Source organism: Dermochelys coriacea, chromosome 2 (genome assembly GCF_009764565.3).
Source record: "Dermochelys coriacea isolate rDerCor1 chromosome 2, rDerCor1.pri.v4, whole genome shotgun sequence".
Taxonomy (NCBI): Eukaryota; Metazoa; Chordata; order Testudines; family Dermochelyidae; genus Dermochelys; species Dermochelys coriacea.
The window spans coordinates 268,518,603-268,533,286 of record NC_050069.1 but is presented as its reverse complement, the minus strand read 5'-3'; the positions used below and the strand labels follow the sequence as shown (position 1 = coordinate 268,533,286).

At 42.9% G+C, this 14,684-nt stretch overlaps 1 protein-coding gene across 14 annotated transcripts in view; it reads left to right on the top strand.

Annotated features, from left to right (window-relative positions):
• Positions 1–14,684, top strand: part of LOC119851297 (SREBF chaperone) — a 111,553-nt gene that overhangs the window by 21,089 nt on the left and 75,780 nt on the right. For 13 of the 14 annotated variants that reach the window (XM_038390928.2, XM_038390923.2, XM_043509794.1 and 10 more), the window contains one exon: positions 9,662–9,888. In XM_038390928.2, the coding sequence (XP_038246856.1) occupies positions 9,767–9,888 (122 nt within the window). In that variant the 5' untranslated portion in view covers positions 9,662–9,766. Of the gene's footprint in view, positions 1–999; positions 1,007–9,658; positions 9,889–14,684 lie in introns of all 14 variants that reach the window. The other variant, XM_043509800.1, reaches the window with a different exon arrangement.

Genomic DNA, 14,684 nt, shown 5'->3' with positions numbered 1-14,684 from the left:
AGGGTCAATACTGTAATGATAGTGGATTCTCAGTTGTCACCTTGTCAGAAAAAAGAAGCTACCAAAATCAGGCTGCTCCAATGCTGAGTAAGTTGATGAGTGTTTGCTGTAACATGGGCTCGGCTCACATCTCACAGCTGTGTTGTTGTACTGCGCTGGGTTCTCAAAGCAGTTAAAACTATGCAATTCCTATCACAAATGGCAGGTTTAGCCAGAGTGCGTGTAAGAGCAGAAAGGCAGAGGTGACCTTAGGTCTGACTGTCGGGAAGCTTTTCCCTCCTGTTGAGACTATACTGTCTAGTGCTGGATTTTATTCAATTACTCTTAGTTAGACCTCCTTGAGCAAGCCTAAACAACTACTTTCCCTCTTTGCTGTTTGCCTTTCAAAAACTTTTAGGCAGTTATTACCCGAGTAGCCTTTTAGCCAAGCAATATGGAATTTATTTATGGTGGTTAAAAGCTTTGTTAAATATCCATGTTCCCTGTCTCTTGTTAGGAATTTGATGGGATTTATATTTGATTAAGGCAATCACTGTCATGGGGCATATTCCTCTTTCTCATCACGCTGTATCTGCTTAACTGGCTTATCAGAGTGACTTATACCTTGCCATAATGGAGCAGAGTCTTCGATAGGGTATGCATATCCCATACTGGCCAGGAAAGGGTTAATGACCTACAGTGGGCTCAGTCAGGGCCCCCCTAGACACCTGCAGTAGGTGTCAGGCTTGGAGGGAGGGATTAAAAGGAAAGAGCACAGCTCATTTGGTCAAGGGAAGGAGACCAGACTTCCAGCTCTCACCCTGCGAGCTGTTCCTGCACCCAGAACTATATAAAATCGCTTTCTAAAAATCGACTTCTATAAATTCAACCTAATTTTGTAGTGTAAACATACCCTAAGTGTCAGCTGCCTGTCAGAGCTTCCCTGAGGGAAGGTAGGCCAGGACTGTCATTCTCTTGATTTGCTGCTGGTGACTTTGGTTGGGAACAAGCAGCTGCCAGCCAAATAAAATCACCTTTTTGTTTCTGTACACCCAACCAAGGACTTGGGCAGCAGGCTCTCCTGAATCCTGGAGAGACCTGGGTCATGCAGTCAAATCTTTTTATAATTAGACCATTTTGTGGAGTCACTGTTGACACTGGGTAAATGTTTGTTGCAGAAGGTTCACTGGCAGCCTCAAGGGTATAGGTTTAACTTTTTTCTACAGCTTTGCCTTTAAAGATTGAGAAACATTTATCTTTTCAATTTTGTCATCCATAAAAGTAAGTTTTAGGTCAGCGATATCTTTCATTCTTGTGAATTCCAACATAATGCTTTCTAGTTCTTGCAAATCCTCAGCCATCAAGAGAACCTCTCCTTGAAAAGTGAGAGTCTCAACTGTGATTTAGTCCATTGTGGGATATAATGTGTCCACGAACTTACCTGTCTTAATGTCCTAAACAATTTCTCTAACTCTGGCTGCATCAGTTCTGATTCAGTTTCTGGCCTATGTTCCAACTGATGTTTTTTAATAATTGTTTTCTGTGATCTGGCCTGACTAAATACCCAGCATACATGGTGGCTATTTCTGAATAAGCTCACTGTTCACTCCAGTGTATTAATGAGGGCTTGAATATGCTGTTGCCTTTTGAGATCTTGAAATTCACTATTCTCAATTCAAACATTTAGAGGTTTTTTTTGAGATCTCAAATAGCAAGCTGAAGGTTGTGCTGGCTTCAGTGCACAGTATCTTGAGGTTTACACTTGGCCTGCCCAATATTTGAGCAGCCTGTATTTATTGCTGCACTAAACTCAGGCAAATTTGAAAACTCTCTGCTGAGAGAATCCCCCACAACTGTTAACTCTTCCCTTATTCCCTATGTAATACCATCCAGATTCCAGCCTACTGCGTCAGCAAAGAGAATGAAAGGTTAACCATCTTGCACAAACCTGACATACACAGTCTCTTGGCTGAGCTATAGACCAGTAAAAGTCGATCTGTTAACAAAGATTCATCAAACCAAGATTTTATATGCATTTCTGAGAAACTTTCCTGACTCTGCAATTTATCTCTGTAAAGTTTCCCTCTGTGGGTGTTAAATAGAGTTTGATCTGAGACTAAGGCCATATTTGTCGTGCAAGTTGCAGTGTTTCAAAATCTCAAGATGAAGTCCAGTTTAACAGCTCTCTAACTGGTTTAAAACAAGGTGGTCAACTTTGGGTCACCTCCAGCTGGACTTGATAGAGCAGCCAATAATGGGCACTTCTTGTGGACAAAGTGACACACTTTCTGCTTCCCTGAATTTGACATGAGCAGCAGTATGGTCCTGAATAAAGAAGTTTTTGCCCATTTACAAGAAGATTGCCCTTATCAAGGAAACATCTCATGCTTTCTGCAAATTGCACATTTCATCTTTCCAACACACAACTTGTGGGTAACCTTTGCTTTCTGTGAATTGTGGAAAATATTTACATCTAAATGTCTCATTTTTTAGCTGCTTGTTCTGTAGCAGGGTGGGCAAACTTTTTGGCCCGAGGGCCACATATGAATATGGAAATTGTATGGCTGGCCATGAATGCTCATGAAAATGGGGTTAGGGTGCGAGGGCTGCGGGTGCGGGCTCCGGGGTGAGGCCAGCTGGGGATGTGGGGTTTGTGGTGTAGGAGGGTGCTCTGGGCTGGAGCGGGACAAGCTCTAGACCTTGTTCCCCAGCGGGAGCTCGAGGACCGGATCCCCAAAACGGCTGGTGGGCCGGATGCAGCCCACGGGCTATATTTTGCCCACCTCTGTTCTATACCATGTGCTTTATACTGGTTTTGCTCAGGGTCTTGGAACATAAGAATGGCCATACTGGGTCAGAGCAATGGTCCATTTAGCACAGTGGCCTGTGCAAGATGTTCATTCAGAAGGAATAAACAGAACAGGGCAACACTGAATGATCCATCCCCTGTCCTCCAGTCCCAGCTTCTGGTAGTCAGTGGTTTAGGCACATCTGGAGTATGGGTTTGCATCCCTGACAATCTTGGCTAATAGCCATTGATGGGCCTATCCTCCATGCATTTCTCTTAATTTGTTTTTGAACCCAATTGTACTTCTGGCTTTCATAACATCCTCTGGTTCTAAAGGTTGAATGTGCATTGTATGAAGTACTTTCTTTTGTTTTAAACCTGCTGCCTATGAATTTCTTTGGTTCTTTGTTATGCAAAGGGGTAAATAACACTTCCTCATTCAATTTTCTCTGTACCATTTATGATCTTAGATCTCTATCATATCCACCCTTATTTTTCACTCCATGCATCTGATGAAGTGGGCCCACGAAAGCTTATGCCCAAATAAATTTGTTAGTCTCTAAGGTGCCACAAGGACACCTTGATTGTTTGACAGGTTTCCTGCTTCTGAAGTACTACATAGTTTTGCTGTTAGTTTTTGTGTCTTTAGCTAGCTGCTCTTCAAATACTTTCTTGATCTGCCTTCTTATACTTTGACACTTGACTTGCCAGAGTTTATGCTCCTTTCTATTTTCTTCAGTAGGATTTGACTTCCAATTTTTAAAGGATGCCCTTTTCCCTCTAACTACCTCATTTACTCTGTTTTTTAGACATGATGGCATTTTTTTGGTCTTGTATATTCCAAATAGGGTTGTCAAGCGATTTTAAAAAAATAAAACGCACTGTTAAACAATAATCAAATACCATTTATTTAAATATTTGTGGATGTTTTCTACATTTTCAAATATATTGATTTCAATTACAACACAGAATAGTGTTCAGTGTTCACTTTATTTTTTATTACAAATATTTGCACTGTAAAAAAGTATTTTTCAGTTCACCTAATACAAGTACTGTTGTGCAATCTCTTTATCATGAAAGTTGAACTTACAAATATAGAATTATGTACAATGTACCCTGCATTCAAAAATAAAACAATCTAAAACTTTAGTTTAGAGCCTACAAATCCAATCAGTCCTACTTCTTGTTCAGCCAGTCGCTCAGACAAACAAATTTGTTTACATTTGCAGAAGATAATGCTGCCTGCTTCTTGTTTATAATGTCATCTGAAAGTGAGAACAGGCATTTGCGTGGCACTGTTGTAGCTGGCGTCGCAAGATATTTGCATGCCAGATGCACTAAAGATTCTTACGCTAACGATTCTTACGTCCCTTGATACTTCAACTATCATTCCAGTGGTCATGCATCCATGCTGACGACAATTTCTGCACGATAATGATCCAAAGCAGTGCGGTCCGACACATGTTCATTTTCATCATCTGAGTCAGATGCCACCAACAGAAGATTGATTTTTCTTTTTTGGTGATTTGGGTTCTGTCGTTTCTGCATCAGTATTGCTCTTTTAAGACTTCTGAAAGCATGCTCCACACCTCATCCCTCTCAGATTTTGGAAGGCACTTCAGGTTCTTAAATCTTGGGTCGAGTGCTGTAGCTATCTTTAGAAATTTCACATTGCTATCTTCTTTGCATTTTGTCAGATTTGCAGGGAAAGCATTCTTAAAACGAACAACATATGCTGGGTCATCATCCGAGACTGCTATAACATGAAATATATGGGAGAATGCGGGTAAAACAGAGCAGGAGATGTACAATTCTCTTCCAAGGAGTCCAGTCACAAATGTAATTAATGTGTTGTTTTTTTTTTAATGAGCGTCATCAGCATGGAAGCATATCCTCTGGAACTATGAATGAAGCTTCAAGAGGCATATGAATCTTTAGCACATCTGGCACGTAAATATCTTGCGACGCTGGCTACAACAGTGCCATGCAAATGCCTGTTCTCACTTTCAGGTGACATTGTAATTAAGAAGTGGGCAGCATTAGCTTCCATAAATGTTAACAAATTTGTTTCTCTTAGTGATTGAGGACTATACCCATTTGTTCTTGTGTCCACTGTGGACACAAGAACAAATGGGTATAAACTGGCCACCAGGAAGTTTAGACTTGAAATCAGACGAAGGTTTTTAACCATCAGAGGAGTGAAGTTTTGGAATAGCCTTCCAAGGGAAGCAGTGGGGGCAAAAGATCTATCTGGTTTTAAGATTCTACTTGATAAGTTTATGGAGGAGATGGTATGATGGGATAATGGGATTTTGGTAAGTAATTGATCTTTAAATATTCAGGGTAAATAGGCCAAATCCCCTGAGATGGGATATTAGATGGATGGGATCTGAGTTACCCTGGAAAGAATTTTCTGTAGTATGTGGCTGGTGAATCTTGCCCATATGCTCAGGGGTTAGCTGATTGCCATATTTGGGGTCGGGAAGGAATTTTCCTCCAGGGCAGATTGGAGAGGCCTTGGAGGTTTTTCACCTTCCTCTGTAGCATGGGGCATGGTTGACTTGAGGGAGGCTTCTCTGCTCCTTGAAGTCTTTAAACCATGATTTGAGGACTTCAATAGCTCAGACATGGGTGAGGTTTTTCATAGGAGTGGGTGGGTGAGATTCTGTGGCCTGCACTTTGCAGGAGGTCAGACTAGATGATCAGAATGGTCCCTTCTGACCTTAGTATCTATGAATCTATGATTGGCTGAACAAGAAGTTGGATTGAGTGGACTTGTAGGTTCTAAAGTTTTACACTGTTTTGTTTTTGAGTGCAGTTATGTAACACAAAAATCTACATTTGAAAGTTGCACTTTCATGATAGAGATTGCACTGCAGTACTCATGAGGTGAATTGAAAATACTATTTTATCATTTTTACAGTGAAAATGTTTGTAATAAAAAGTATAAAGTGAGCACTATATATTTTGTATTCTGCACTGTCCTTGAAATAGATATATCTGAAAATGAAGAGAAACTTCCCGAAATTAATACATTTCAATTAGTATTGTTTAAAAGTGTGATTAATGTAAGTTGTTTTTTTTTTAGTTAATTGCATGAGTTAACTGTGATTAGTTGGCAGCCCTAATTCCAAATCAAAAATAGCATTTAGTTTGAACCTGAGTTATGGTGTTTTTAAATCGTCTCCATGCAGTTTGCGGGCATTACTGTTCCTTTTAATTTCCATTTAACTAGCTTCCTCTTTTTTGTGTAGGTCCCCTTTATGAAGCTAAATGCTACTATGATAGGTATTTTTGGCTTTTTTTTCTCCACTACAAGGATCTTAATTCAATTAAAACATGGTTACTATTACCAAACGGTTCAACCGTATTCACTTCTTGGACCAGATCCTGTGTTCCATTTAGTAATAAATCAAGAATCGCCTTTCCTTTTCTGGGTTCCAGGACTAGCTGCTCCAAGAAGCAGTCATTTAATGTGTCTGGAAATTTTATCTGTGCATTCCTTCCTGGGGTGACATGTATGCAGTCAATATGAGGATAGTTGAAATCTCCCATTATTATTGCCTTTTTTAGCCTCTCTAATTAACCTTGCTTTTCACAGTTACTATTACCATCTTATCAGGTGGTTGGGAATATATTCCTCTGCTATAATCTTATTGTTCAAGCATGGCATTTCTATCCATAGAGATTCTGTGGCACAGTTTGATTCATTTAAGATTTTTTTCTTTCTTTCTGCTTTCTTTAACATATAGTGTCACTCCCCCACCAGTACGACCGATTCTGTCATTCCTATATATTTTGTACCCTGGTATTGCAGTATGTATTCACATTTCACCAAGTGTCCTTGATGTCTGTTACGTCCTATCCTCATTTAATGTCAGGCACTCATCTTAATACTTAGACTTCTAGCATTTTTATATAAGCACTTGTACATTTTGTCAGTATTCAGTTGCTTGCCTTCATGTATTATATTTAGGGCCCTACCAAATTCACGGTCCATTTTGGTCGATTTAATGGCTGGCAGTTTCAAAATTAGTCAATTTCACGTTTTCAGACAGTGTTGGAACTGTGAGGGTCCTGATCCAAAAGGCAGTCGAAGGGGGGAGTCTTAAGGCTGTTGTTAGGGTATTGTGGGATTGCCACTCTTACTTCCGCCCTGCTGCAGGCAGGAGCTCTGCCTTTGGAGCTGGGCAGCCAGAGAGGAAGGCTGCTGGCCAGGCACCCAGCTCTAAAGCCATCGCCACTGCCAGCAGTAGTGCAGAAATGTGGGTTGCAGGGTATGGGCAGTGGGTTACCACATGTCTGGTTTTCCCAGCAGTCTCCCACGCCAGTGTGGGGGCTGACAGCTGGAGCTGCGGCCTCCCCGTCCCGGGGTGTGGGTGGGTGACAGCTGGAGCTGCAACCTGCCCATGGAGCTTCCGGCAGCCTGGGGAGGTTCCTGTGAGTGGGTTTGATTGGCCCTGGGAGTGGCCCTTGCTGGGGAAGAGGAAGTCTTGTCCCTCCCCATCCTTGGCTGAGACTAGCTGCTGGAGGCCTGTACAGGGTAGGAGTCCTGGGCTGGGTGCCAGATTTCTTGGTGGAGACCAGATTTCAAGGTCTTTGACATATTTTTCACAGCTGTAAAATACCAGGGCTCTAGTAATATTTAAAAGTACTCCTTTACATCTGACTGTTCCTCACTATCTCCTGCCTGTAATTTACCACTGCTTTGGTATCCTCTTTACTAGGATATAGAGTTCCCCCTTTAATAAAGTCATCCCTAAGGGATGTCTCCTCTGAACCATGAGCTCCTGTCAGCTTTCCCCCAGACCTGAGTTTAAAAAAACTCCTCTATAGCCGTTTTAATTTTATATGCCAGTAGCCTGGTTCCGTTTTGGTTTAGGTGAAGCCCATCCTTCCTTCATGTGCTCCTCCTTTCTCAAAAGGTGCCCCAGTTCCTAATAAATCTAAAGCCCTCCTTCCTACACTATTGCCTCATGTACGCATTGAGACCCTGCAGTTCTGCCTTTCTTCGTAGCCCTACACCTGGAACTGGAAGCATTTCTGAGAATGCTACCATGGAGATCCTGGTCTTTGATCTCTTACCTAGCAGCCTAAATTTGGCTTCCAGGACCTCTCTCCTATCCCTCCCTATGTCATTGGTGCCTACATGTACCACAATCACCGGCTTCTTCCCAGCACTGCACATAAATCAGTCTAGATGTCTTGTGAGATCTGCAACCTTGGCACCCGGCAGGCTGTTCACCATGCAATTCTTCCTGTCATTACAAACCCAACTTCGTTTCTAATAATTGAATCTCCCATTACTGTTGCCTTTCTCAGTCTAATAACTGGGTTCCCCTCCCCTGGAGGGGTATCCTCAGTGTGAGAGGATACCATGACATCATCTGGAAGAAGGGTCCCAACTATGGGATTGTTTCCCTCTGCTCTAGCTTGATGATCTTCTTCCCCAAAATACTAATTCTCCTTAACAGCACAGAGGCTGTCAGACTAGGGTGGAACTGCTCTTCTGTATCCCTGAAAGTTTCCTCTATGTACTTCTGTCTCCCTTAGCTCTTCTAGTTCAGTCACTCTGGTCTCAAGAGCCCATACTATGTCTCTGAGGACCATGAGCTGCTTGCACTGAATGCACACATGCATCACCTGCCCACAAGACAGGTAACCGGTCATGCTGCATTCAGTGCAATAAACTGGATACTGCCCAATCTGCTGCTGGACTCTGCCTGTGTTATTTTTTCTCTTGCATGGGTGGTTTGGTTGGGTGTGGTTTGGTTAGGTTAGGTTATGGGGATATTATTGGACTAAATTTAGAATGTTTGTTAGGTGGTGTTTCCTCTCATGCTCCCTCTGTAACCTCCACTGTTTCCTGCTTCTGTTCGTTGGCTCGTCTTCATTATTATCCCTTGCTGATTCAAACTAAGTCTTTTTAAAAACTCAGTTCCTTTCCAAAAAGCTGGCTTGTGCATCACTTTCAAGTATTTTTTTAAATTCTCCTGAATGTCTGTATATACTAGTAGATTTGTATAGAAAAGTTTGAACTGCCTGATCCTGGAGCAGCTTCTAGGTCTGCATTTGTGAGGCAGTAACAAAGCATTAGATCCTGTCCTACAATCAAGGCAAAATGTCTTGCCAATAGCAAGCATTCGAGCTGTGTTTTATTTTACTGCACAGTCTACTCTGGCTTGATTGGCAAATTAAACCATTGCTTGCTTTTCCCAGCAAAAGTAACTGCCTTGAAACTGTATGTAGCTGTAAAGTCTAGGCCCAGTCTCTTCCTCTGCCTCCCCCCATCACCATGATTGGATCGCTAACTGCCAGGATGCTCAAACTGAGGCTCAACCTCAAGCATGCTCAGCAGTGTGCTTCTCTGTGGTCCCCCCTTCTCCTAAGACGGTATTTGTATTGCTGACAACTAGGCCCATACCGTTCCTCTAAGTGGCATGCCAGCATAGGGCATTCTGCCACCTCTTTTGAATGGTAGCTCAGTTATGTTGCTCTGTCCAGCCCCTTCTTCTCCCTACCCATCAGGCACCCCAGTTCCATTCCCATTCAGCCCTTCTGTATACCTTCCCCTCTAGCTGGTATCTCATCTCGCCTTCTGCTCCCCCTCTTCTGACTGACAACTTTATTCTATTCTCTGTTCATCCCCATCTCACTCTGCCCCTAGGACTGGCTGCTCACTTGCTGTGCCTAATGTCGCACAACCTGCTCTCCTCCTCCCCTGTTGTCTTCGTCTGGTGGTCAGGGAGACTGATGGCACAACTTATTGCTCAGAAGCCCAACACAAGATGTTTTTCCAGCTTGCTCCCAAGGAGATGTACAGCTGGATGGCTGTAAAGCCAAGCTGACAATGCTCCTGTTGCTCCTCTGATTCACTCTCTTTCCCCTTTCCAGCTTCCTATCCTGCATACGGTGCCTTTGCTGAAGTGCTGCACATGGTGGACCTGAGAAACCTGCAGGACACATTCCGGGATGGCAGCTAGATGACGACAGCTGAGGATGACCCTGACTGAAAAGCTGCGCGAGAAGATATCGCGGGCATTCTACAACCACGGGCTGCTGTGTGCTTCATACCCCATTCCCATCATCCTCTTCACTGGCCTCTGCATTCTGGCCTGCTGGTAAGTGCTGCAAAATACTTGTCTGCACAGGTCATTGCTTGGTTCCTTGCTGCTGGTCTGCGAGAATCTTTCTCTGAGCATTAGCACTTTGGTATGTACTGTCCCTGAAGTGTTTGGGACCTTCCAGTCATTGTCATGCTGAGGAGCAAAATGGGAAGCCAGGGACAAAATACCTTGATGTGTAAAAGCAGACCAACTAATGGTGAACTCTGGAACCAGAAATAGGAGGTGGGGAAGGGGAAATGGTGGTCTTCCCCTACCTACCTACCCACACAATATTCAACCTAAACTACTGTCCCTGGAACTTCGTCTTATCCGTATCCAGCTCAACCCTAGCTCATCTGCCCAGTTCTTGTTGTAACTCCTGACTGCTTGGTTCTTCTCTGAAAATAGAAACTCAGATGGAGTGTAGGGTGCACTTACTATTATTGGATAATCAGGGATGTTGGGCTGGTTCGTAAGAGGCCATTATTATTTAGACTGGGGGTCTTGGACTATGGCAGTTGGGACTGGGGACCCAGTTGTGCTAAGCACTGTGTAAACACATATGAATAATTTCTGCTTTGAAGAGCTTGCACTCTAAGTACCTGCCTAAAATGATCAACATTAACTGAAGAGTGGAAGTTGATCTGTTATGACCTGCCTCTCCTCCTCTCTAAATCCCTTATTTTAGGGGGCCTTCAATCTGTGTTAAAATAGATGATAAAGAAATTCCCCTTGAGCGCTAGTTTTCTACTTGCTGTAGGGCAGCTTCCTCCATATGCATAACACTACAAGGAAGTGATTGTTAGTTACTGTTTCTGTAGTTCCTGATACCTTCTTGTTTAAAGACAAATTTCCAAAAATGCATTGGACAGCTGCTGAAGATTGTGGAATAAAAGAGGCCTTTATCTGTGTTTGGCAGTGTCCCAAGGCATGGGAATGTTGGTCCTAGGATTAAAAACCTCCTAATGGATGTTGCTGATGTATCCATTACTAATAGGTCTGGGTCTCCATTTGAGAACATGGAATTACTCTTAATAGCACTGAGGCATGCTCTGGAAGAAGAGGAAGTTGCCTGATATCTTGTGGATCCGAATAGAATTGACTGTAAATTCCACCATAGTAGCAATTTCCAAAAAGGATTTGTTTCTCTGTTGTCAGTTAAGCTGAAGAACATCCATCTGAGTATCCCATACTGGATAGCTTCACTTCACGAGCAATAGGCATTACCAGTACAATGCTTCACCTTTTGGCCTACTTGCCTCTCTGATTTGTGCTTTGAACAGCACCCTTAACATCTTAGTTTCCTTGGGTAAAAAGGGGTCCACTTTAAAACTACCGGAGCACCCAGCCTGGGAAAGGCCCATGGAGCAGCCATCACAGAGCCAAGATTATATTGTGAAGTAACATTGATTTATCAACATTGAGAGTTGAATGACTCTGTGCAGTAAATATTACTTATGGGAGTCATAGATGTACATTTCTGTAGAAGTTGATATCTATCAGAGGATAGGATTCAGAAACTGGTGGCCACAAGGCAGAAGGATATTTGTTTTCTAGTCATATCTGTCGGGGCTCTTAAGTCTCAAATCAGAACGATGATATCTTACACCAGTGTACTATTGAGAGTGAAATTCCCTCTGGGTCCTCTCCAGAAATTTCCTAACTTCTTCAGCCTACAGAAGCCATCATCACCCCTTCCCTTGTCCCATTGTCGAAGGGTACCGGGAAGGGCACAGTATGTCAGAATGGAGATGGGATTAATTTTCTCCACCAACCAGCTTCAATAGCAGGGACTCTCATTTAGGCAGCAGTTTCATCCAAGGTTAATGAAAGAACAGGTCTCCCTCACAGTACCACTTACATCAGACTCGGAGCACTTAGGCTCTAAGAGCTGTAACTCAGTCCTAGTCAAGACGTACTGGTGATGTCTTACAACACTTGTTGCATCCCCATCAATGGACCTGTGTGCATCCAGGATCCAGCAAAGATCCTGGAGACTTATTCCAGATGGAGAGCAGTAGGCTGCAGCTATGATCACGCACTTTCTTCTGTGGGCAAAATCATGAGTAAATTTCTGTTCATAATGTTCTCCGGGACAGCTTAACCAAAGTGAGCTGGGTTGGCCTCACATTGTCTAGGTTCTCAGCTCCAATTCGGATGGCAAACACTGCTCAGATATGCTTTCTCTTCAAGAAGGATTTAGTCTCAAAATCCAAATTCCACAGCCAAGCCCAGAGTAATGTAGCTATAGGATATTTGAGATACCAGTTACAAACACATCCAAATAACCTATTTTATCATACCTTTTAGCCTTGAGAAAGTATGCCATAAACTGGGCATCTTTAAGGGCCTGGTCTATGGGGAAGACCTAGTGCTAAGTCATTAGCATGGATCAGTCTACTCAAGGCAAGGGCAAAGCATATCTTTTTGGAGTTCTTACAGTAAAGTTTTTTAATATAGCCCTAAGACCTCATACTTAAGGCCATTTGGTAGGCATTGCCAGCTCACTAGAGACTGCAAATGGGCATCGGATTGTCCTCTGACTCAGACATAAAATTTCTTAGAGCTGCCTTACTTCTCAGCTCTACATCAGTGAGGAAAACTCCCTGCTGGGAACTAAATCTTGTATCAAATGTCCTGAATAGGGAACCCTTATAAGAGGTGCCATTAGATTTTCTAGCTTCAAAGGTTGTCATCCTGACTGCAATCAATTTGGGCAAGGTGTGGTGTGGTTTTTTTTGTTTGTTTTTTGTTTTTTAAACTTAAGGTCGTATGGGGAGCTGCAATCCTGCATATCTCATGAAGGCAAATTTTGCTAAGAGTTAACACAGCCTTCATTCTCCAAATAAACCTGGTTACAATGGTGTTTTCTTCCAGCCTTCTTGATTTACACGCAAAACATAATAAATTTAAACAACCAAACAGGAATGAGCACACTTCTGGCATGCTCTGTGTCAGCTCTAAAAAACAAAACAAAACATTGAATGCAGAACTAAATTTAATCAATCTCTAGCTTTGTTGCTGTAGAACACCCATCATAAACAAAACAAAGCTACCAAGGCTTCAGTTATTAGATGGCTAAATTGTTGCTTTCAAGAAGCTTTCCAAGGTTGAAGCCATCTTTCTCCTCAAACGTTTGTGCAGAGCCATTGAAGCTTCTTGTCCTGAAGGACCATATGAAACATAGATGTAGGGTGGCCACCTAATCATGGAAACATGTTTCCACACCTTCACCAAACGTTACAAATTAAACGTGCACGCCTCATCAGTCCCTGCTGTGGAGGAGGGCTCTGCCTCCTATTCTCACCCAGTAACTGATATATAGATAGATGCAGTTTTGGGGGGTTTGTAATCTTTTGTTTCCCTCTCTGGTGAGACACTTGCTGTTGGACATGCCAGTCTGGTGGATCTGGAGACTTTCCCTGCAAAGAATCGCAAAATTCCTTAACTGGCCTGAAAATGTCCTTTCTTCTAGTGGAAAAGTCTGTAAATCAAACCCAATTGGCACAAGGAATAAAGTTTAAGGGAATTAGCTCTATGAAAAAAGTTTGGAAGTACCTTGAACTGACTGGGGCTTCATAGGTTGTGGCTGTTTCTAGCCTGAATTGATCGGTAGGTCTGGTTCTGCCTCCATGGAACTCAAAGCAAGGTGAAGACCCATTGTAATGGATCTGTGAACTTTCCTGCTAGAAGAGAGAGAATGTTTTCAGATGAATTGAGAAATGTTTGTATTTTACTCAATTGCTAATCTGATTTCAGATGTTTTTAATCTTTGGAGCTAAGCTACTTTATGTTCCCAATACCCAAAGGGACTGCAGTCTCCTGGGGGATTGACTGATGAAATCAGAAGCAAATACGCTGCGGAATGGGACTTCCCCGGTCTCTTTCCAAAATAAACCAAACTGGTGGCACGGAAATAAAAATATGAAAATCTTTGCCCCCATGATGCACATTTGTTTTTTGGGAGTCCTGAAAGCAGTCCTGTAGTCCTCAGTGGAATGCAGACTGTACTCATTCATCATTCAGAAACTGGCATCTCACCATTATTAGCCTAGGTTTGTGTATTTACCACAGTTAAACAGTGAGCCACTGTTGCCAGCAACTGGATGTGAACCAGACCATCCCTTGCTATTGCCACCCCTGCCCACAGATCCTTACTGGCCTAGAAAATGAAAACCAAATCAATCACCTGCATCTTGTGCTGCTCCCTAAATCCTGTCGAGCTCTTTTAGAACCACAAAGTGGGAATGAATTGAATGTAGAGGGTCCCTCAGCCTTGTTCTTCTTGGGCGACGGACACCAAGAACACTTCAGCCAGTGGAATCTCTCACTGGACCCAGGTGGCGAGGTTGTGCTATTTTCCCTGTCTCAGCCAGACTGAGGATTGGATGAGAGCTCTTCTAAAGCATATATTATCATGGTACCTGTGTGGTGCACAAGGTGGTGGTAACTGGTAGGTTCCCTCCTATAAGGGCTGACAGTTCTCCATCCTTGTTTGGCTGATTCATTAGCAGAGGGTCCCTCTGGGATAATGTGGAGGTGGTGCTGCTGGGTTGGGGAAACCTCAGGAGTAGATGATGGAGGCTCTTCTAATTCAGTGTTTTGAAGAAGGCTTGCAATTGTGGGGTTGGCAGTTCTGCTGGCTCCTCAGCTGCTCTTAGCTCAGCTGGCAGTTCTCCAGCCTGCCTCTCTCTACTGTGTTGAAAAGATGTAAAAGCAAATGGGGCATAAATATATTTGCTTGGACTGCATCATACTGTATCTTAATTACTTAAGTTCAGCAGTAATAGAAACCTGCAGTCGGGCCGGCT